Below are 23,747 nucleotides of genomic sequence, written 5' to 3' on the forward strand. Positions count from 1 at the left end.
TAATGAGGATCCATAATAAATACAAATAGCTCCTCCCACCAGCCTCCACTGGTACAGTGTTATTACACACACACACACACACAAACAGGCATTTGCTTCTTTGTGTAGGCCATAGTAATAAACTACCCATTACTCATCTGAAGAGTGAAATCAATCTTTAACAGTGAATGATAGTCATCTACATAGATTTTATAGGACATAACATATCGCAAATAACATCAAATATAATACAATCATCAGTATAGAGGCATAAACAGCATTTCAGGATGTGGTAAACCATAGACCTAAATGTCTGGGCTTCTTCTGCCCTCTACACAACAGTCTTAATTCAATTTGTCCCAGATCATCAGATGTAAATTAAACATTCGTCTCTCTATCTCTCCCTTTGTCTCTCACTCTCCATCTCTCATTCTCTCTATTGCTCTCACTCTCTCCCCATCTCTCTCTCGTGATTAAACAATCCCTGTATTTTAGGAGCCCTGAGAGTCTATATTGTGGCTGTGGTGTGTTTGGGATGTTGGGAGGTCATGGGAGGCAGCGTACTCATCCCATTAGCAGACCAGACACATGACAGGAGGAGACGGAGGAGGAAAATAAACCAGCCAACACACGGAGGTCTGCATGCCTGTTGCTGCTGACGGCTTCACCTAGAATGCAGGAATCTGTCTGGACAAATCTCAAACGAGAACCAAGCTAACTCTGCGTGTTACTTTAGACCAGAGCTACATTACTTTAGACCAGAGCTACATTTATTGTACCATACTACACTACACAGCATAGGGCTCTGGTGAAGGGGATAGATAAGAGTATTTCCTGGTCCGGTTACATGTTCAGGGAAAACTCAAAGCTATGGGACCTACACTATCGCCAGTTGTTTATGTAGAGGGTTTCGCGTAAAGGAGCTGCATTAGACCCCAAACCCTGGTTTTGTGATTATAGAGGGTTCTTCCAGTCCACGTGCTTCACCTATTTCTCTTAAGCTGCTTTAAAGACCATGTAAGTTTAGCCTGTTTCTCTTTATGTCCATGTAAAAAAGACTACGAACACAATCTGTTATCCATGGATTGTTGGGGATAAATCTGTTATCCATGGATTGTTGGGGATAAATCTGTTATCCATGGATTGTTGGGGATAAATCTGTTATCCATGGATTGTTGGGGATAAATCTGTTATCCATGGATTGTTGGGGATAAATCTGTTATCCATGGATTGTTGGGGATAAATCTGTTATCCATGGATTGTTGGGGATAAATCTGTTATCCATGGATTGTTGGGGATAAATCTGTTATCCATGGATTGTTGGGGATAAATCTGTTATCCATGGATTGTTGGGGATAAATCTGTTATCCATGGATTGTTGGGGATAAATCTGTTATCCATGGATTGTTGGGGATAAATCTGTTATCCATGGATTGTTGGGGATAAATCTGTTATCCATGGATTGTTGGGGATAAATCTGTTATCCATGGATTGTTGGGGATAAATGCAATTGCTGTTGCTGTTACTTCTTCTCTCGGTCAGCTGACAGTCCATGGAATTGAAATCGTCCTCACTGAGACAACACTTTCACATTGTATAAACACACAGATGCATGATTGTGTTCTGGCATTCAGTCTCCCATACTTCAGTATTCAGAGTTGTTTTGCGGGAATTGAGTGTAACAGTATTAATCTCATCTTCCCATGTGGTCATCCTCAGTGTGTTGTGTTGTGTTTTCCTGTGTAGTGTTATGTGTTGTGTTGTCCTGTGTAGTGTTGTGTTGTGTTGTCCTGTGTAGTGTTGTCCTGTGCTGTGTTGTTGTGTTGTCCTGTGTTGTCCTGTGTAGTGTTGTCCTGTGTTGTCCTGTGTAGTGTTGTCCTGTGTTGTCCTGTGTAGTGTTGTCCTGTGTAGTGTGGTCCTGTGTTGTCCTGTGTAGTGTTGTCCTGTGTAGTGTTGTCCTGTGTAGTGTTGTCCTGTGTAGTGTTGTCCTGTGTAGTGTTGTCCTGTGTTGTCCTGTGTAGTGTGTCCTGTGTAGTGTTGTCCTGTGTTGTCCTGTGTAGTGTTGTCCTGTGTTGTCCTGTGTAGTGTTGTCCTGTGTTGTCCTGTGTAGTGTTGTCCTGCGTTGTCCTGTGTAGTGTTGTCCTGTGTTGTCCTGTGTAGTGTTGTCCTGTGTAGTGTTGTCCTGTGTAGTGTTGTCCTGTGTAGTGTTGTCCTGTGTAGTGTTGTCCTGTGTTGTCCTGTGTAGTGTTGTCCTGTGTAGTGTTGTCCTGCGTTGTCCTGTGTAGTGTTGTCCTGTGTAGTGTTGTCCTGTGTTGTCCTGTGTAGTGTTGTCCTGTGTAGTGTTGTGTAGTGTTGTCCTGTGTAGTGAAGTGTATGTATCCTTCCCCATCAGCAGCAGGTTGCTTTCCTCTTGGTTGGTTTGTACTCTTCTTCTGTGCTCTCTGTGATTCCTGCAGGAAACATGTTGCTATAACGTGAGAATAAAGGAGGGTAAACGGAAAGCCGTTGCTACTGTCTCCTAGATGTAATAAAATAAACTTACTGATAATGTCACCAACACGTCTGGACCCACTCTTCTCGAGCTCTGCCAGCACGTTGGCCTCAAAGGTTAGAGACGCTACCCGGAAGAAGAACTCCCTGATACTCTCTCCTGAGAGAGAGAGAGAGAGAGAGAGAGAGAGAGAGAGAGAGAGAGAGAGAGAGAGAGAGAGAGAGAGAGAGAGAGAGAGAGAGAGAGAGAGAGAGAGAGAGAGAGAGAGAGAGAGAGAGAGAGAGAGAGAGAGAGAGAGAGAGAGAGAGAGAGAGAGAGAGAGAGAGAGAGAGAGAGAGAGAGAGAGAGAGAGAGAGAGAGAGAGAGAGAGAGAGAGAGAGAGAGAGAGAGAGAGAGAGAGAGAGAGAGAGAGAGAGAGAGAGAGAGAGAGAGAGAGAGAGAGAGAGAGAGAGAGAGAGAGAGAATGGAGGGAGGACGGAAAGAGAGAGTGTTTGAGGGGAGGAAGAAAGAAAAACACACACGGAGATAGAATGGGATATGATGGGGGACACATGAGGGAGTAAACCAGAGGATGTTATGTGTGGATCTGTGTTTGTGTGTGTATTCCCAGCACTACCTGACTTAGCAGACACAGTCCAGTACTCTGCTCTGATTTCCTCTGACAGTCTGATGGCCTCCTGCTCCATGTAGGCCAACTGATTAGGAGACTGAGAGAGAGAGGGGGGAGGGGAGAGAGAGAGAGAGGGAGAGAGAGGGGGAGAGAGAGATACAGTTTGAAATACTTCATCTTTAAATCAATCAATGACAGATCATTTGTGCTGTCTTTAGTCAGGTTGGATCTTTTCCATCAGACTCACACTGAGGTCCTTCTTGGTTCCGACCAGGAACAGCAGAACACTGGAGGGATCGTTCTCCTTCATAGCATCCTCCAGCCACTGCCTGAACGCGCGTACACACATGTCTATCACATGCAATTAAGTAGTCTAACATAGAAATTGACTGATGGCCACTGAGATACTATGATGAAAAGCCATTATATCTGGATGCTACAGATAACAACATGTAATATGTTAGCATCTCTTACCTGGCATTGTCCAGAGAGGTCACACAGCTCAGGTCAAATACCACTATGATGGCTTGAGAGAAACCAGGAGAACAACACAACACACATTAGAGAAGAGACAGGCTGCAGGCATCACCACAATACATCTAATGGCTTCCTATAACATACGTGTGTGTTTGTTTTCGTACCTTGTGCTCCTCTGTAATATGTGGAGGCGATGCACTTGAACCTCTCCTGACCCGCTGTGTCCCATCTGAGAGAGGGAGAGAGAAAGAGAGAGAGAGAGAGAGAGAGAGAGAAAGGGAGAGAGAGAGAGAGAGAGAGAGAGGCAACAGACGACAATTGATGAGGAAAGGGTGAGGATGATGAGTGTGAAGTGTGTGTGTGTGTGTGTGTGTGTGTGTGTGTGTGTGTGTGTGTGTGTGTGTGTGTGTGTGTGTGTGTGTGTGTGTGTGTGTGTGTGTGTGTGTGTGTGCGCGCGTGCGTGCGTGCGTGCGTGCGTACTACTCACAGCTGTAAACTGAAGGGCACCCCCAACACCTCAAACCGTTCCATCTCAAAATCCACTCCGATGGTGGCCTTATAGTTCTTATCAAACGAGTCCTTACAGAACCTGTGGAGAGACGGGGGGGAATATAACATAATCAATGTCGTTATTACAGTCCCTGTCTTGGGTGACTAACGTCTGTCCTCGCAGCACCTGAGTAATATATAGACAGTATCAGGATGGTAACAAAACAGTAACATGACAGCAACAAAACAGTAAGAGAACAGTAACAGGACAGTAACACAATGGTAACAGGACAGTAACGGGACAGTAACACAATGGTAACAGGACAGTAACAGGACAGTAACACAATGGTAACAGGACAGTAACAGGATAGTAACAGAACTATGACAGTAACAGGACGGTAACAGGACAGTAACAGGACAGTAACACAATGGTAACAGGACAGTAACAGGATAGTAACAGAACTATGACAGTAACAGGACGGTAACAGGACACTAACAGGACAGTAACACAATGGTAACAGGACAGTAACAGGATAGTAACAGAACTATGACAGTAACAGGACCGTAACAGGACACTAACAGGACAGTAACACAATGGTAACAAGACAGTAACAGGACAGTAACAGAAGAGTACATAAGATAAAGAGGACAGTAACAGGACAGTAACAGGACAGTAACAGAACTATGACAGTAACAGGACAGTGTCACGGTTTGTTGTCGGTGAATGAGGACCAAACGCAGCAGGTACGTGAATGCTCATCTTGATTTTTAATTACTCTCAAAAATGAACATACAAAAATAACAAACACGAAAAACGAACACTCGACAATAACAGTCTGGTAAGGCACAAGGCTATACACAGAATAATCACCCACCCTGAACCACATAAAACAAAATACCCTCTGCCACGTCCTGACCAAACTACAAAAACAATTAACCTTATACTGGCCAGGACGTGACAGTACCCCCCCCTTAAAGGTGCTACCCCAGAAGCACCTTAAAAATAACCCCAAGCAACACCAAAAAAAAAAATCCCCTTTTCTAAAGGAGGAAGGGAGGGTGGCTGCCGTCAACGACGGCACTGTGCTACACCCCCCCTCCCCAACCCACCTATTTCTGGAGGTGGCTCTGGTTCCGGTCGTTCCAGGCTGTCGGGGCCACTCTGGCATCGCCGAGGGGCAGTCGGGCCAGTCTGGCATCGCCGGGGGGCAGTCGGGGCAGTCTGGCAATTCGGACAGTCTGGGCAGTCTGCAATTCGGGACAGTCTGGGGCAGTCTGGCAATTCGGGACAGTCTGGGCAGTCTGGCAATTCGGGACAGTCTGGGCAGTCTGGCAATTCGGGGACAGTCTGGGCAGTCTGGCAATTCGGGACAGTCTGGGCAGTCTGGCAGTTCAGGGCAGTCTGGCCACTCCGGCAGTTCAGGGCAGTCTGGCCCACTCCGGCAGTTCAGGGCAGTCTGGCCACTCCGGCAGTTCAGGGCAGTCTGGCCACTCCGGCAGTTCAGGGCAGTCTGGCCACTCCGGCAGTTCAGCGCAGTCTGGCCACTCCGGCAGTTCAGCGCAGTCTGGCCACTCCGGCAGTTCAGCGCAGTCTGGCCACTCCGGCAGTTCAGCGCAGTCTGGCCACTCCGGCAGTTCAGCGCAGTCTGACCACTCCGGCAGTTCAGCGCAGTCTGACCTCTCTGGCGACTGTTGACTGGCGGGCAGCTCTGGCGACTGTTGACTGGCGGGCAGCTCTGAAGACTGTTGACTGGCGGGCAGCTCTGACGATGACTGTTGACTGGGCGGGCAAGCTCTGACGATGACTGTTGACTGGCGGGCAGCTCTGACGATGACTGTTGACTGGCGGGGCAGCTCTGACGATGACTGTTGACTGGCGAGGCTGGGTTGACGCACTTGTAGCATGGTGCGTGGTGCTGGTACTGGGCTTACCAGATTATGTACACGCACCTCCAGGCTAGTGCGGGGAGCGGGAACAGGACGAGTCGGACTGGGTGACGCACTTCCGGGTCCGCACGAGAGACAGGAGCTGGAAACCCAGGGCTATGGAGGCGCACAGTCGGTCTCGATCTTACCTCCTGCACAACCCGTCTTGGCTGGATGGAACTAGTAGCCCTGTACGAGCGGGGTGCCCGTACAGGGCAGACTGGGCTGTGCAGGGGCCCTGATGGTAGCCGTGCGTAGAGCGGGAGTTGGGTAGCCTGGTCCTCGGAGGCGTACCGGCGACCAGATGCGCTGTGCAGGCATCCTCCTACCCAGCTGGATGCCCGCTCTAGCACGGCACCTGCGAGGGGCTGGAATAACCGCGCACCGGACTGTGCGTGCGTATGGGTGAGATAGTGCGCTCCTCAGCGAAACATAGCGCTCATCCACCCCATACGCTCCTCCATATAACCACGGGTAGCTGGCTTCCGGCTCTTCTTACGCCTAGCCAAACTACCCGTGTGCCCCCCCAAAAAATTTTCTTGGGGGTGCCTCTCGTGCTTCTCCTTCAGCGCGTACTTGGCCTCGTACCACCGCCTCTCTGCCTTGGCTGCCTCAATTTCCACTGCGGGCGTCGATAATCCCCAGCCTGGTGCCAAGGTCCGGCCCCGTCCAGAACTTCCTCCCAGGTCCATTTTCTCCCCGCCAGTCCAACTCGAATTCCCTCTGCTCCTTCTTCTGCTGCTTGGTCCTTGAGTGGTGGGTGATTCTGTCACGGTTGTTGTCGGTGAATGAGGACCAAAAACGCAGCAGGTACGTGAATGCTCATCTGATTTTTAATTACTCTCAAAAATGAACATACAAAAATACCAAACACGAAAAAACGAACACTCGACAAATAAACAGTCTGGTAAGGCACAAGGCTATACACAGAATAATCACCCACCCTGAACCACATAAAACAAATACCCTCTGCCACGTCCTGACCAAACTACAAAAACAATTAACCTTATACTGGCCAGGACGTGACAGACAGTAACAGATCTATGACAGTAACAAGACAGTAACAGGACCATAACAGAGCGGTAACAGGACAGTAACAGGACAGTAACAGAACTATGACAGTAACAGGACCATAACACAGCGGTAACAGGACAGTAACAGGACAGTAACAGAAGAGTAACAGAAGATAAAAAGGACAGTAACAGGACAGTAACAGGACAGTAACAGAACAGTAACAGAAGAGTAAAAGGACAGTAACAGGACAGTAACAGAAGAGTAACAGGACAGTAACAGGACAGTAACAGAACAGTAACAGAAGAGTAACAGGACAGTAACAGGACAGTAAAAGGACAGTAACAGGACAGTAACAGAATAGTAAAAGGACAGTAACAGGACAGTAACAGAACAGTAACAGAAGAGTGAAAGGACAGTAACAGGGCAGTAACAGGACAGTAACAGAAGAGTAAAAGGACAGTAACAGGACAGTAACAGAACAGTAACAGAAGAATAAAAGGACAGTAACAGGACAGTAAAAGGACAGTAACAGGGCAGTAACAGAACAGTAACAGAAGAGTAAAAGGACAGTAACAGGGCAGTAACAGGACAGTAACAGAAGAATAAAAGGACAGTAACAGGACAGTAAAAGGACAGTAACAGAACAGTAACAGAACAGTAACAGGACAGTAACAGAAGAGTAAAATGACAGTAACAGGACAGTAACAGAACAGTAACAGAAGAGTAAAAGAACAATAACAGGACAGTAACAGATGAGTAAAAGGACAGTAACAGGACAGTAACAGAACAGTAACAGAAGAGTAAAAGGACAGTAACAGGACAGTAACAGAACAGTAACAGAACAGTAACAGAAGAGTAACAGGACAGTAACAGAACAGTAACAGAAGAGTAACAGGACAGTAACAGGACAGTAACAGAAGAGTAACAGGACAGTAACAGGACAGTAACAGAAGAGTAACAGGACAGTAACAGAACAGTAACAGAATAGTAAAAGGACAGTAACAGGACAGTACCAGAAGAGTAAAAGGACAGCAACAGGACAGTAACAGGACAGTAACAGAAGAGTAAAAGGACAGTAACAGGACAGTAAGAGAACAGTAACAGAACAGTAAAAGGACAGTAACAGGACAGTAACAGAACAGTAACAGAACAGTAAAAGGACAGTAAAAGGACAGTAACAGAAGAGTAAAAAGACAGTAACAGGACAGTAACAGAAGAGTAAAAGGACAGTAACAGGACAGTAACAGAAGAGTAAAAGGACAGTAACAGGACAGTAACAGAAGAGTAAAAGGACAGTAACAGGACAGTAACAGAACAGTAACAGAAGAGTAACAGGACAGTAACAGAAGAGTAAAAGGACAGTAACAGGACAGTAACAGAAGAGTAAAAAGACAGTAACAGGACAGTAACAGAAGAGTAACAGGACAGTAACAGAATAGAGAGGAAACATTATGACATTAAGAGTTTACCATACTGTATACTTCTTCATGTACCCAAAGCTGTGACTATAAATAGCAACTTTTCAGGAGATTTGATCACTGAACTAACTTACTTCAATATGGAAACTATCAAACCCATAAGTCAATCAATTTGTCAACAACCAGTCTCTATTATCCCAAGCTGGGGAGAGCAGGGGTAACAGTTTTGCTGCTTTCTGAAGAGGCAGGTGCTCTGCTGTGTGTGGATTCTCCTGGGTGTCATGGCAACAACTGACTAAGAGGAAGTGAAATGGTCAGTAGTATTTTTAATTGGCAAGTACACATCCTGAGGGAGATCAGCGTGCCCCCTGGGAGATAAGATCGGTAATAGACTGTTTCCCAAACGGCCCATTGGACTCTCTCAAAAGTAGTGAACTAAATATGGAGTAAGGTGCCAATTCATATGCAGCCATAGAATGTAGTGATTCCTTACCTGCTGATCAGACATGTCTTCCCAACTGCCACATCCCCTACCACAATCACCTTGGCGATGTTAAAGCTACAGACACATAAAGAGAAGAGTCCAGTCAAATGTGTGTGTGTGTGTGTGTGTGTGTGTGTGTGTGTGTGTGTGTGTGTGTGTGTGTGTGTGTGTGTGTGTGTGTGTGTGTGTGTGTTTCATCTCACCCCACTGCGCCCGTCTTTTGCCCCTGACAGGCAGCCTTGACCTGTGAGTGGAAGACATCTTTAGTGTGTAGCGCTGCAGCTGGGGTAAAACACTACACAGAGAGAGAGAGAGAGAGAGAGAGAGAGAGAGAGAGAGAGAGAGAGACAGAGAGAGAGAGAGAGAGAGAGAGAGAGAGAGAGAGAGAGAGAGACAGAGAGAGAGAGAGAGAGAGAGAGAGAGAGAGAGAGAGAGAGAGAGAGAGAGAGAGACAGAGAGAGAGAGAGAGAGAGAGAGAGAGAGAGAGAGAGAGAGAGAGACAGAGAGAGAGAGAGAGAGAGAGAGAGAGAGAGAGAGAGAGAGACAGAGAGAGAGAGAGAGAGAGAGAGAGAGAGAGAGAGAGAGAGAGACAGAGAGAGAGAGAGAGAGAGAGAGAGAGAGACGAGAGAGAGAGAGAGAGAGAGAGAGAGAGAGAGAGAGAGAGAGAGAGAGAGAGAGACAGAGAGAGAGAGAGAGAGAGAGAGAGAGAGAGAGAGAGACAGAGAGAGAGAGAGAGAGAGAGAGAGAGAGAGAGAGAGAGAGAGAGAGAGAGACAGAGAGAGAGAGAGAGAGAGAGAGAGAGAGAGGTTTAAACAAGGTGTCAACTCAAAGCAAGAAAGTATATCAGCTTTGCATCACACAGAAATCAGAAGCTAGAAAGACAACTGCCTTGTGGGGACGTGGAATGGAATCTTTTCAATCTCTGGCACATTAGCACGAGCCAGTGACCGAGTCCTGAACAAAACTAAGAACATTAGGTGTGTGAAACAGACCAATAAACAGTAAATGAGCACCCAGCACTGTGTAATCATCTGCTTCAGTACAGGGTTCCAGAACTCTGAAAGGGTTCATCACTATGTTACAGAGACACATTATTAGATTAGAATCTGAGGTGGTGTGTTCATGTGTCACAAAAGACTCCAGGACAGGTTTCGCCAACTGGCAGCCTGATGGCTTTATTTGTTCCCCCATGTTTTCTGATCCAAAAATAATTAAAGTAATAATATTATTATATTATTTGTTAGTATTGTTGGACGTAAAAAGGTTGTACAAACACCAGGAAATTAGCTCCAATTGATTTTAATTTGTGAAATCTGTTCCCAAGTATTCCCACGCATAATATACATGTGATCATATACAAATGGAAGCAAGTTTTGAAATTATTATGTTTTAGTCAAATATTATATCTGTTTGGGCTTCTTGCAGACAATTTGCAGTCTACAAATGATTTGTAATCATGTTGAGGCCCTCCGACCATCCCCTCAAGAAAAAATTGTCCAATGACTGTATCTAGTTGATGATCCCTGCTCTAGTCTACACATTCCATTGTGAGCACATATAAGAACCGCAGTGTGTGTGTGTGTGTGTGTGTGTGTGTGTCACCTCTGGAAGCTGAGCAATGATGCGGTCTCTCCTCACAGGTGGTAACATGTTCTTCAAGTGGAAGTTACGGGGTGGTATGGATATTCATACACACGCACACAATCAAACAATCACACACACAAGAGACCCAGTCGCACACGCTCAAACAATCATATGCAGACAATCACACTCAGACAGGACAAATACACAGAAACACTATCTCTCTCTCACATACAGAGATGTAGAGTAGAGTGAATAGGGGCTTCTCCATGGAAAGGCTTAAACGTGAAAACAGCTGAAAGAGAAGGAATAACTGAACAGTAGTGTAACCTGATGTGTAGCCTAATCTATAGTCTGACACCAACAGAAAAAGTGTCCCCTGAATCTCCTAGGTGACGCCTCAATGCAAAAGACCACTGGATGCTGTCTGCACATCAGAGTAAACTAACAAACTGCCTGCATGGCGCATATCGGCCCTCTGATTTGCTTTGTCGGGTGGAAAAGTGTACAGTGTCACCTGGCAACTATAGCAACCAAATACAAACCCTGCTAAGGGGAAGGAAGTAGAGACTCTTACATGGAATTATTTGTCTCCATGACTTTACGATCACATGAAGCCAGATCAAAGGACTGAACATGTTGCCATTCTAGGCTTTTACACATTATATTATTAAGTTTACACATCTAAGATCATGAAGGAGCGATGAAAAGGAAAGCGTATGCAGTAAAACATGGTATCATAATCTCCTAAAACATGATTACAGACCATCTGTAGCACAGCTAAAAACCAAGCAACGTAGAATTGGTGAAAATAAACTAAACTCAAATGATAGTGTTGTCATGAAGATGGACTATCGCTACATCAAGGATTCATTGGCATGATAGAAAATCATAGAATTATAAAGAATAATATTTTACCTTGCAAGAGCACTGAAAGTGCGAAAAGTAAACTCCAATTCGTCAATAGGTTGCGGTAGAACACTATATATTCTACTAAACTCATATTATGTATTTTTCACTAATAGAAAGTCCCCTAGGGCTGCCTACATCCACCCGAAGACAGCCAGTGAGCAGCAGACCAGAGCTGCGAACTCAGTAGTGGAAACAGATGACTCAAATTATGGACCTCCGTTTTAGCTCAACCCTCTCCAGTAGGCTCCCAATGAGTGGGTTAGCTCTAGTCCAGGGCGTAGTGCCCGTTCTTACATCATTAATAAGGAACACGTACTACGCCCTGGACCAGAGCTAGGCGCGGGTGAGCTGTCCTGAAGTGCGCGCTAGCCTTGTGTGAAACATTTTAAGTATGCACATTTTGAACTTCATATACAAGAGTCAAGTCCCCTTAATAGCCTATATCAACGACAAATAAAAGTACAATATTTCCATTTAAAAAAAAATATTTTTTTATGATTGATGCTTTCATTTTACCGACATACAAGTAAAAGACATTGACATACTATTTGGGACAGCTGATATGATGAAGGTTCAACCAATGCTTATCTCTGCTTCACTCTAGAGTAGTCTAAATAAAATGTTTATATTCATTATTGTCACGCTTGGCAGGACTTTTGGTAAAGTGTGCAGTGATTGGTTGGGAAGGCAACGCACACATTGGATGACGTCCTACCAGCGTTGTGCCTTACGTAACTTCAGCCGACTGTGTTTGTGGTGTACGTCACCGGTGCACTATAAATACCTGACCGGCGACGTTTACTCTCTCTCTCTCGCCTCTCCGAAGAGTCCTCTGGTTGACTTGCTGAAGTAGAACGACCGCTGCATTATTTAACTTGATATGTTAGAAATGCTTCTTTACTATCAAGTTACTGTTCTAGTACTGCCACTTGAGTCTTGCCATGCTCCTGCCCTAGTTATTAGTTAAATAGTTAACAGCAGCTACCTTGGCGCATGGCGACTTGCAGAACCATGCACGTGGGGAACTCTGAACATTTTGAAACCATGCCGGCGGTAAGTATACAAGGCGAGGAAATGAACTAGTTAGCTAGCTGCTAATGCATTCGAGTTAACAAGTGATTTATTTAGTTAGTTTATGGATGTGATGATACCAATATAGGAAGTGCCGTCCGATGCGAAACTGACGAAGATTCCTAAACGGTTAGCTAGCTTGCTAGCTAGCCATCTGATCCACGAACACAGAAAACCAGCCAGTTACCACAAGATGCAGTGCCCTCATTTTGATAACACAATTTAAAATGCTAGTCCAAATAAATGCTTTAACACAATTTATATTATGTTCTAGCTGTCTGTACCTGGCCTATGTGGATTGAACTGAAGCCGTACACGCCGATGACTGCGCACATGGCAGGTAAATTCAGCTGCAATATTACCCGCTAGCTAGGCCTGACTAATATCTGGTTGGCTTTTCAATGGCACACTTAAGATTAGTTTTTAATTGCAACTAACTGGTATCTAGTCTGAATAAATAATTGAATCGTCATTATCTATGGCCACAGCGCTTTCAGTGACGAAAGCTTGAATAGGAGGAGTTTGCTGAAAAATATGTCATTATTTCGGTTACTTCTCAGCAGCAAAGTTGTTAGTATCTCCTGAATAGTGCTTGGGTTATTGCTTTTATAGATTACATTAACCCCCTATGATTGTTTAAAACAGACGCTGCCCAAATGACTTGATGGCAAGGAGACTTAACCTCGAAAGGTAAAACCACCACTTCATCCTTTGAGACACTGACTATTGCTAACTGTCTGGTTGTGATGAATCCTAAACTGAAAATAGCTGGAATTACCGTCAGATTGTACAGTGGTGATATTCGGTTTTCTGAACATGACAGGCAGTGACTTTCATTTTCATACATTCTAGTCAATTTCCTGATTCTTATGAACTGCAGTTGATTGAGTTCCTATTCTAATGTTTACTTATGGTGGGTTTAAATAGGTGCAACAGAACCAAGGATGTGGCGGCATCATCTGAAAAGGTACATTACATTAACACCACCCCCCCAATGGTCCCATTCTCTGTGGTCTGGTTGTTATGAGTTCTAAGCAAAAACTAGCTGGAATTAGTCAATAGTATAGTGGTGATATTATAGTAACGTAAACCATGCTGGTGAGGATGTTAGCCAGTAACAAGTGGTTTATTTTGACAGTTTGTGGATGTGATGATACCGATATAGGAAGTGCCGTCCGATGCGAAACTGACGAAGATTCCTAAACAGTTGGCTAGCTAGCCAGCCATCTGATCCATGAACAATGAAAGCCACCCCTATAGATGCATTGCCCTCTAAGTTAGCTAACACTATTGAAATGCTGCTCCTGCCAATAACGCTTTGATGAAATTATGTTTTGTTCTAGATTTGGGAGACTACTCCCTCATGGCCTGTGGCTGAACCATACACACACGGCAAGTAGACTTTTTTTTTAGGCCTTACTAGTAATGTATTCGATGGCAAATTTATATTTTAATGTGAAGAACTTCGTATCTAGTTCTCTGATCAAAGATTTGATCAGGCGCCAAAGCCACAGCTCTGTCAGTGATGAAAGCTTGAATAGGAAGAGTTTGATGCGACAACTGATGAGTTTATTTCAACTACTGAGTAACAAAGCTGTCTAGATCATGCAAAGTGGTGGTTACTGCTTATATAGATTCTCATAACCCCTATGATTGTTTTTAAACAGGCGACTCCGCCCAAGTGACTTAATGGCGAGGAGACGTCACCTCAAAAGGTAAGACTACCACACCCACTCCAGCCTCAGACTTTCACTCAGGGTAACTGTCTGGTTGTGATGAATCCTAAACTGAAAATAGCTGGAATTACCGTCAGATTGTACAGTGGTGATATTCGGTTTTCTGAACACGACAGGCTGTAATTTTCAATTCTGTAGTTGCCTTTCTCTCGACGAAATGCTAATGACTAGTTCATTTTACTCATTTTCATAACACCTATGATATTTAACAGGTGTGAAGCTGCCCCAATGAGTTGATGGCATGGAGACTCCATCTGCCAAGGTAAGACCAACACCCACTTAAGTCTACACCTCATCTGTCCCATTCTCTGGGTAGCGGTCTAATCTGGTTGTGATGAATCCTAAACTGAAAATAGCTGGAATTACCGTCAGATTGTACAGTGGTGATATTCGGTTTTCTGAACATGACAGGCAGCAACTTTCAATTCCTATTGTAGTTTACTTTTATGAACTCCAGTTGATTGTGTTCCTATTCTGATGTTGGTTTTGAACAGGTGTGGAACTGAATCAAGGGTGTTGATAGTGGAGACATCTTTAAAGGTACATGACCACCTGCCCAGTCAACACTTCACCTGGCCCATCAGGGTAGCTGTCTGGTTGTGATGAATCCTAAACTGAAAATAGCTGGAATTACCGTCAGATTGTACAGTGGCGATATTCGGTTTTCTGAACATGACAGGCTGTGACTTTACATTCCTACTGTAGTGTCATTTTTAACGGACTGTTTAGGCCCTAGTTTGTGTTACTTTTCTAATCTTGACTCTTGTGATTGTTTTCACCAGGTGTGGAACTGAACTAAGGCTGTGAAAGGTACATAAGCACACCCTCAGGCTACACCCCACCTGTCCACTGTCTGTCTGGTTGTGATGAATCCTAAACTGAAAATAGCTGGAATTACCGTCAGATTGTACAGTGGTGATATTCGGTTTTCTGAACATGACAGGCTATGAGTTGTCACTTGCTTATATGAAATTGTACATTTTCACTCAAACACTTTTACTTTTCAGGTAGGATACCTTCGCATAACATCCCTGCAGTCTCAGAACTGGACATATAGACTGGGGTAAGGCTGTTCACCCTGGCAACAAGGTGCCTTGTGGTCAGCTGGAAGAAGATTAATTGCTTATTTATGCTGTGATGAACACTGACCTGAAATAGCTAGAATTACCATCAGATTGTATAGTGGTGCCATTCGTTTTTCTGAGACGCATTAGTACACTTCACCATTTGATAACTTCCAGTTTCATTCAGTTAATGGCAGTCATTTTGTTTCAGGTGTTCCTAGTCTGCTGTTTGCTGTCCCTTGCTGATTTTCAGCGCCCACCTACCCTTCAGGTGCACATTCACCTGATCACAAGTTATAATGAACCTTTCTATACATTTTCTGAGTTTTGTTCAGTGGTAATATTTAGTTCTGAACATAAGTGGTGGTTCTCTCATATTTAAAATGTGTTAATGTTATACTGACACAACCTAAGATGTAAAGTATATGCCTTCAGCGTGTTCACGCCCCTTGACTGTATTCCACATGTTGGTAAAGCTTGAATTTAACATGGATTAAATTGAGGTCGTCACTGGCCTAAACACAGTACCCCGTGTCGGTTGACTATTTAAATGTGTTTTGAATTAACTTTATGTATTAACCCTCTTATGGAAGCTTGTAAGTTTAGGAGTAAAACATTTTCCTATTTATTCAGATGTTGCATGAACTTGCTGTGTGCTATAATAGTGTTAAATGTGTTTGCTTGACTACCTCATCTCTACACCACACCCTCAGTCAGGCAAAATTTCAAACCATCAAGGTTTTCTAATGCCAAAACGGCTGTTAAATATCCCTTTAAGGATGGTTACTTTTTCTATGGGTGTCGACTCAAACCCATTCACTACGATACAGGTGTCTTAACAGTTGCTGCTGCAGAAGGAAACCACTTGGATTTTGGAAGCAAATGTTTGATTTAATGAATGTGAGAAACCACTGGATCTGTGTTGTAGTTAAGCCTGTTGGCTATGAGCTTGAAACAAACTTACTCATGTCACTGTGCCTGTTGGTCAATGAAGGGTAGATGGGACTTATCTTGAAAGTTTGTGTAGAAAGTTAATATTTCTGTTACATGTTTAAATCAGGCCAGCTGCAGCACTAGGGAGGAGCAAGGAATAAGGTTGAAGCAACTCAAATCACATTTCGTTTGTCACGTGCTGAATAGTGAGTGCAAACATTACCATGAAATGCTTCCTTACAAGCCCTTACCTGGCAATGCAGATAAGGGGTGAAGTGACAATGCATAAACGGTGCAGAGACGCAGCGTTAAAGCCATTTGTTTAGCATTCTTGGGGGATGAAGCAGTTTGAACCTGGACTTGGTGTGCTTGTGCTGTAGCAGAGAACAGTGACTAGGGGGGCTGGAGTCTCTGTTTAGGGCCTTCCTCTGACACTGCCTTCTATAGGTCAGATTTGCCAAATGGAGGCTGAGCGCTTTCTACCATGTGTGGGGTGAAGGTCCCCCCCCTGCACGTGTGACATACTGGTAGCAATTAGGTAACTGATTTAAGTTTGCCTGCATTAAGGTCCCCGGCCCCTGAGCACCCCTTCTGGGTGAACGTTGTTTGCTTATGGCCTCATACATCTCGTTGAGTGCGGTTTTAGTGCCAGCATCGGTTTGTGGTATGTAGGCAGCTACAATTATAGATCACTCTTGGTAGGTTGTGTGGTTTACATCTTGAGGTACTGAGGTGTCAAATGTATTTGCCTGAAAAGTGATAAATAGATCAAAAAGTATTATTTAAATGCATGTGTAGAACCAATATTTATAGATGCACTTCACATGTACATTGCCTTCAATGTATTCAAACACCTTGGTTGTTACAGCCTGAAGTCAAAATGGATTAAATAGTTCTCACATTTAATTTAATAAATGTACAGAAATGTATTAAATCTTTTCACTGTCATTACAGGGTATTGTGGTAAAGTGAAAACATGTTTTAGACTTGTACATTTATTGAAAATTAAATACAGAAATATGATTTACATAAGACACTTACACCACTAGTTAATACTTTGTAGAAGCACATTTGGCAGCGAGTAAGCCTGTCCAGGTAAATCGGGTTCTTGGTCACCTTCCTGACCAAGGCCCTTCTCACCCGATTGCTCAGTTTGGCCTGGCTGCCAACTCTAGGAACAGTCTTGGTGGTTCCAGACTTGTGTTCTTGGTGACCTTCAATGCTGCAGAATTCTTTTGGTACCGTTCCCCAGATCTGTGTCTCGACACAATCTTGTCTAGGAGCTTTACGGTCAATTACTTTGACCTCATGGCTTGGTTTTTTCTCTGAGATGCACTGCCAACTGTGGGACTTATATATACAGGTGTGTGCCTTTCCAAATCATGTTCAATCAATTGAATTTACCACAGGTGAACTCAATTTCGAGTCTCATAGCAAAGGGTCTAAATGCTTACATAAATAAGGTATTTCAGCTACATTTTCTAAAAAACGGTTTTCGCGTTGTCATTTATGGGGTATTGTGTGTAGATTGCTGAGGGGAAAAATATATTTAATACATTTTTGAATAAGGCTGTAACGTAACAAACTGTGGAAAAAGTCAAGGGGTCTGAATACTTTCCGTAGACACTGAATATCCCTTTTGTTAAATCTATGTTCTGCCAGTGTCTGCTAAATTGAGTTAATTCGAATGTTAGACTCAATATTGATGTCAGACTGCTGAAGAAACAAGGACCGCCAAGGACAGTGTTGCCGTTTTTATCGTGTGAAAATTTGACTCCCTGGTGTTTTTAGAACACTGGTGTTGTGAGATTAGGATGTCTGAGAAGAAACGTGTAGCCGAAATACTGCGGAGATATGTATCCAATGACGATGATTAGAAGTACGATGCATGATGTGTTTATCATTGATGTAATGTCTCTTCAGGGTCACTTACTGTCGGGCAGGTTTATTATGGGTTTACGGTATCTAATCACACGTTCTGTGCACTTGGATGATTTGAATGTATAGTCTATAAAATACCAAGGGAACTAGGCACGGAAGGATGAAACGACGAACAGATGAGGAAGAGTATATATGCCCGCTTTACCTCTGGAGGGGGAAGATTATTACGATCCTTGCAGAAGTGTCGTTTTGGTCTCCCTGTGCACAGTTGTTTGTAATAAAAGTCATAGAAACGGTTCGCATTATCTTTTGCATCCAGCAGTTCTCCACCCCATTGACCAGTTTTAAATTCGGAACAATATCAGGTGAGCAATTACTTCTCTTTCCTTTCCGGCAACATGGGAGTGATGTCACAAAACAGGATCTCAGAGCTGGCGAGAACATTCCTAAGTATCAATGTGTGAAGTTAATGAAATGGTATGGTGACTATACATGCCCAACATATTTGAAAGTGTAGCCTTATGAACTAGAATAGTATTGGTCATTTTAAAGGTTTACTGGGCAGCTTGGTGGTCATGCTTTGTGATACACCCAATATTTGTATTATGGTTGATTATGAAGTTACACTATTCGAATGCAATTCGTAAATAAATCCAAGTAAAGTTTCATCTGAAATGGACTGGTATATGTTCATCTGAAGACTACAATAGCTACATTTTTAAAGGGGCATGCTTCAAGGCTTGTATTCACAGCCCATCTCAGGGGTATTAATCTAGACCAGGGGTCTTTAACATTTTCTAGCATGAGAGCTACTTCAGCTGTTGTGAGCTAGATTTCAAATAGGCACATTCTTCTCCTCTTCCCCGGGTCCTTAAGTGTACAAGACAGTAGTGCACGGTTTTATGTCATTATACCTGCTAAAATATCGGTTAATAAACAACTTTAAGGGGGGTACTATAACATCTGTGATTCCTTTCCCCCAAATTATGTTTTTATATTTGCCAAATTGTTTTCTGTTATATTTTTCCTGGTATTAGATTTGTTTTTCACTGTAAACATTACAATTGTTCATAGAGAAACAACGAAATTTGATGTTTTGAGTCCATGTCAATGCATAAATCACATCGGAAGACCATTTTTTTTTTTAGGCCTGGAAGAAAACGAACACAAATAGATTTCACTGTAATTCCCCTTTGATTGCACATCAAGTTGGTGAGGAATTTGCCATCTAATGTGCAGGTCTAGCGATGGTTTTGTACTGCTGTTGCTGATTTCCTGGCAAAGTTTGCAAATAACAAATAATATATACAGATGATATACTTACTCATAATATACTTCCGACAGGTAAGACAACTTTGCAGTTAACATTTAATTGACAAGGTTTTGGGAAAGTATTTATTTCAACCCACAAGACGGTTATCACAAACTGGCTACACATGGAATGATGGACAAAGACTAGCACCACACAAACACACAGGCAATATTGCTCGAAATTACTTGGCATACATTGTGCTAGGTTGGCTTTCTAAGCCTATAGTGGCTAACCAGGGGTGGGATAATGTCATTTTTTTCGTTGATTAGATAGCTGGTAGGTGGGAGCTTGCTGTGTCTGATACTTGTGAGATTTGTTTATGGCAGTTTGCAGTGGAACGTGTGAAAATTGCAAGTACTTTCAGAATTGTTTGGTGAGCTACTCAGGTGGGCTGTGAGCTACTGTACTGGTAGCTCGCGATGACCTGTTGGACAGTGGCAGTCTGTGCTGTTTAAGATGACTGAGGACTATTTTGTTTTTATGAGCATGGCCTTATTTCTACTACAGCATATCCTGTTAGGGCTAGGGGGCAGTATTGACACTGCTGGATAAAAAACATACCCGATTTAATCTGGTTACCACTCCTACCCAATAACTAGAATATGCATATACTTATTACATATGGATAGAAAACACCCTAAAGTTTCTAAAACTGTTTGAATGGTGTCTGTGAGTATAACAGAACTCAAATGGCAGGTCAAAACCTGAGAGATTCCTTTACAGGAAGTGGCCTGTCTGACCATTTCTTGAACTTCTTTTCCATCTCTATCATTTACTAAGGATCTCTGCTCTAACGTGACACTTCCCACGTCGTCCATAGGCGCTCAGAGCCCGGGAAAAAACAGAATGTCGTCATTCCAGCCCCAGGCTGAAACACATTATCGCCTTTCTCAAGTGGCCGATCAAGGGACTCTGGGCTTATGCGCGTGACCCGACCGCCCCCGCCTTTGTGATTTTTTTCCTCTGTTTGCCGAAAAGGAGATTCCCTGTCGGAATATTATCGCTTTTCTACGAGAAAAATGGCGTAAAAATTTATTTTAAACAGCGGTTGACATACTTCGAAGTACGGTAATGGAATATTTAGAATTTTATTGTCACGAATTGCGCCATGCGCGCGACACTTCTTTACCATTTCGGATAGTGTCTGGAACGCACGAACAAAACGCCGCTATTCGGATATAACAATGGATTATTTTGGACCAAACCAACATTTGTTATTGAAGTAGCAGTCTTGGGAGTGCATTCTGACGAAGACAACAAAAGGTAATCAAACTTTTATAATAGTAAATATGATTATGGTGAGTGCTAAACTTGCCGGGTGTCTAAATAGCGAGCCCGTGATGCCTGGGCTATGTACTTAGAATATTGCAAAATGTGCTTTCACCAAAAAGCTATTTTAAAATCGGACATATCGAGTGCATAGAGGAGGTCTGTATCTATAATTCTTAAAATAATTGTTATGCTTTTTGTGAACGTTTATCGTGAGTAATTTAGTAAAATGTTAGCGAATTCCCCGGAAATTTGCGGGGGGTATGCTAGTTCTGAACGTCACATGCTAATGTAAAAAGCTGGTTTTTGATATAAATATGAACTTGATTGAACAAAACATGCATGTATTGTATAACATAATGTCCTAGGGTTGTCATCTGATGAAGATCATCAAAGGTGAGTGCTGCATTTAGCTGTCTTCTGGGTTTTGGTGACATTATATGCTGGCTTGAAAAATGGGTGTCTGATTATTTCTGGCTTGGTACTCTGCTGACATAATCTAATGTTTTGCTTTCGTTGTAAAGCCTTTTTGAAATCGGACAGTGTGGTTAGATTAACGAGAGTCTTGTCTTTAAATAGCTGTAAAATAGTCATATGTTTGAGAAATTGAAGTAATAGGATTTTTAAGGTTTTGAAAATCGCGCCACAGGCTGCAAGTGGCTGTTACGTAGGTGGGACGCAAGCGTCCCACCTAGCCCATAGAGGATATTGGATGACTGTCATTCATATTCCATTCACCTAGCTCCATGTAACATCTATAGGTTTAGGCCAGTACTACAATGTTTCCTATGCTCATCACGAGGTTACTACAACCTAGCCTATGAATGAAAGTTTACATCGTAGGTGCACAGGTCCAGAGAAATTTGAGTAATCAAGGTGACAGACATTGACACATTCAATACCGCCTTGAACACAGCTTTCCTGCATCTAGCTGATATAGGGTGCAATCTATAGTCCAACAGTTGCAAACGAGAGTTTCTATTGGACAAATTCAGGTATTTTTATCTCCGTTTCGCGCCGTTTGCTATCGTTTTAATAAAAGTTTTTCAACAGAATCGGCAACATGAATACACCCCTGATCACCACAAACACATTTTACTTTCATAGCAGCCGCATACAAACACCATGATCATTTGCGTGTTGTATAATTCCTTCTCGCATCTACACGCTCTCCTCCTCTCACCTTCTCCCTTCGCTTGTGGACTTCAGTGCACAATACAACAGCTGTCTGTGACCAGGTGAAGAAACCTTTCCAAACCATAAATGCTATCCGCTACACACAGCCCACATCGTTGTCACCTAACATCATAGTCAACATAGCTAGCTACTAGAACTAATGCGTTAATAAACCTTGTACAATCATGGAGTACAGTAGGCAGTTTAGCAGTTACACCAGCGGGCCCAGGTGGCAATAAATTAATACAACCAAAATCTTACCTTGACTTGGAAGAGTTCCAGTGTTGGATAGCCATAGCCAGCTAGCTAACATAGCATCCCTCTGTTTGAGCCGGGTGTTTGAGTAGGCTAAACTAGCTAGCTGCATTCATGTGAAAGGGGGAAAAAATACAAGGAAATATAGATAGCTCTCTCTCTCCTCTCGATTATCCTTAATTTTTAAAGAAAATTATTTATTTATAGTCTTTCTATCTCTTTGAGTCAACTACTTACTACGTTTTCTGCAGTGCTGGCTAGCTGTAGTTTGTGCTTTCTTGATTCATTTTCTGATCCTTTGATTGGGTTGACTACATGTCAGCTCATACTGCAATAGCTCTGATAGGTTGGAGGACGTCCTCCGGAAGTTGTCATAATTACTGTGTAAGTCTATAGAAATGGGTGAGAACCATGAACCTCCTAGCTTTTGTAGTGAAGTCAATGTAACCAAAGGAGGACGGAAACTAGCTATCCTCCGGCTACACCTTGGTGCTACCCCAGAGAGTGCTGTTGAGGGTACTGTAGACCTTCATTGCAAAACAGTGTACTTTAATCAATTATGTGGTGACGTGAACATATTGAGAATCTAAAAAGTACACCGGTGCCCCCGCACATTGATTCTGTACTGGTAGCCCCGTTATTGTTATTTTATTGCTGCTCTTTAATAATTTTTATCTCTTACTTTTTTGTTGTTGTATTTTCTTAAAACTGCATTGTTGGTTAAGGGCTTGTAAGTAAGGTTGTATTCCTGTTGTATGCGGCGCATGTGACAAATACCATTTTATTTTATTTGATTAGAAAATTATATATTTTTTATTGTTTCACTATTTTTTGACTCTGTCCATTGTAATCTTGTTTATAATCAGAAATTCAATTGAGATCCTAAATCATCACTCCAACTGAGACGCTTCATACAAAAGGACCCAGATCTCAAATCACCCAACCATGGGACCTACCCTTATTGTGTAGCATTCCCCTGGGTGAAGCATAGAGGGCGCTACATTCCAGGAAGTGAGTGAAGGCTTGTCTTGACTGAAGTACATCACCTTCGGTTCGGCCCAGTTGACTGAAAGTTGAGACTGCTAGGTCAATTTATGGTGACATAAGTCAGACGGCACATTCAAACTATTATCTCCGTCATGTCTTTAATGTTTTGTGTATGTAAACCAATAAATAAAGGCCCTTGTGATCCCTTCTAAGTAATAGACAACATCACATGAATATCAATCCAACTTCTTTTTCTGAAACAGATTGTAAATTGAACAAGGTGAAAACCTTATAACACACCGTTCTTCCCCTAAGATATGAATTATGTGATCGGTGGCCTTTTTTTAAATACTAAAACATTTACTTGGACATTGACAGTGGAAGTAATACATGCATAAGAACAAATGTTCTATTGACAATCAATAAACCCATTTTCAATAATGTATTTAAGAGCATTCCTTACATTCATTGAAATCAATAGTATTATTTCTATATGCACATTTTGTTAGCGGTTTATGTCAATACAACATGTTTTGAATCATGTCAGTCAGTAATAAGTCATCTTTGAATATAAAGAATACGCAATGTTTGATTCAGTAATACTGAATGTCAATTTAGGGGTTAAAAGCATTTACCATAACATTCTGGCAATAACAATGAAAGCCAAAGTACCGGCAGAGCC

At 42.9% G+C, this 23,747-nt stretch overlaps 1 protein-coding gene, 1 long non-coding RNA gene and 9 other non-coding genes across 11 annotated transcripts; 10 read left to right on the plus strand and 1 right to left on the minus strand.

The window, feature by feature from the left end:
- Positions 1–138: 138 nt before the first annotated feature.
- LOC106563803 (ras-related protein Rab-34) lies at positions 139–11,620 on the minus strand. Its single transcript, XM_045690168.2, has 11 exons — positions 11,388–11,620; positions 10,491–10,764; positions 9,092–9,183; positions 8,898–8,963; positions 4,045–4,146; positions 3,722–3,786; positions 3,555–3,606; positions 3,328–3,409; positions 3,087–3,177; positions 2,522–2,629; positions 139–2,429 (listed from the first exon to the last, which is right to left on the minus strand). The coding sequence occupies exons 2-11, from the start codon at positions 10,536–10,538 to the stop codon at positions 2,368–2,370; spliced, it is 768 nt and encodes a 255-aa protein (XP_045546124.1). The 5' UTR covers positions 10,539–10,764; positions 11,388–11,620; the 3' UTR covers positions 139–2,367.
- Positions 11,621–12,177: 557 nt separating this feature from the next.
- LOC106563786 (uncharacterized) lies at positions 12,178–15,779 on the plus strand. Its single transcript, XR_001319317.2, has 11 exons — positions 12,178–12,434; positions 12,727–12,792; positions 13,098–13,142; positions 13,380–13,419; positions 13,796–13,844; positions 14,120–14,167; positions 14,401–14,450; positions 14,683–14,728; positions 14,971–14,998; positions 15,196–15,251; positions 15,464–15,779. It is a non-coding gene; the product is annotated as an uncharacterized LOC106563786 (long non-coding RNA).
- Positions 12,519–12,592, plus strand: LOC123725318 (small nucleolar RNA SNORD49). The gene has a single exon (XR_006757816.2). It is a non-coding gene; the product is annotated as a small nucleolar RNA SNORD49 (small nucleolar RNA).
- On the plus strand, positions 13,194–13,268 carry LOC123725276 (small nucleolar RNA SNORD65). The gene has a single exon (XR_006757777.1). It is a non-coding gene; the product is annotated as a small nucleolar RNA SNORD65 (small nucleolar RNA).
- Positions 13,596–13,669, plus strand: LOC123725317 (small nucleolar RNA SNORD49). The gene has a single exon (XR_006757815.1). It is a non-coding gene; the product is annotated as a small nucleolar RNA SNORD49 (small nucleolar RNA).
- LOC123725319 (small nucleolar RNA SNORD49) lies at positions 13,971–14,039 on the plus strand. The gene has a single exon (XR_006757817.1). It is a non-coding gene; the product is annotated as a small nucleolar RNA SNORD49 (small nucleolar RNA).
- LOC123725277 (small nucleolar RNA SNORD65) lies at positions 14,223–14,297 on the plus strand. The gene has a single exon (XR_006757778.1). It is a non-coding gene; the product is annotated as a small nucleolar RNA SNORD65 (small nucleolar RNA).
- LOC123725278 (small nucleolar RNA SNORD65) lies at positions 14,518–14,592 on the plus strand. Its single transcript, XR_006757779.1, has one exon. It is a non-coding gene; the product is annotated as a small nucleolar RNA SNORD65 (small nucleolar RNA).
- On the plus strand, positions 14,786–14,860 carry LOC123725280 (small nucleolar RNA SNORD65). Its single transcript, XR_006757781.1, has one exon. It is a non-coding gene; the product is annotated as a small nucleolar RNA SNORD65 (small nucleolar RNA).
- On the plus strand, positions 15,050–15,124 carry LOC123725279 (small nucleolar RNA SNORD65). Its single transcript, XR_006757780.1, has one exon. It is a non-coding gene; the product is annotated as a small nucleolar RNA SNORD65 (small nucleolar RNA).
- On the plus strand, positions 15,321–15,394 carry LOC123725281 (small nucleolar RNA SNORD65). The gene has a single exon (XR_006757782.1). It is a non-coding gene; the product is annotated as a small nucleolar RNA SNORD65 (small nucleolar RNA).
- Positions 15,780–23,747: the final 7,968 nt, after the last annotated feature.

Source organism: Salmo salar, chromosome 11, assembly GCF_965601325.2.
Source record: "Salmo salar chromosome 11, fSalSal1, whole genome shotgun sequence".
Taxonomy (NCBI): Eukaryota; Metazoa; Chordata; class Actinopteri; order Salmoniformes; family Salmonidae; genus Salmo; species Salmo salar.

Excerpts from the sequence above, each read along its gene's own strand:
- LOC106563803 (XM_045690168.2), bottom strand. The coding sequence starts at position 10,538 with ATGTTACCACCTGTGAGGAGAGACCGCATCATTGCTCAGCTTCCAGAG. Across the intron at positions 8,964-9,091 it reads CAAAAGACGGGCGCAGTGGG|CTTTAACATCGCCAAGGTGA; the intron begins GTGAGATGAAAC and ends ATGTGTCTGTAG. Across the intron at positions 2,430-2,521 it reads ACGTGTTGGTGACATTATCA|GAATCACAGAGAGCACAGAA; the intron begins GTAAGTTTATTT and ends TGTTTCCTGCAG.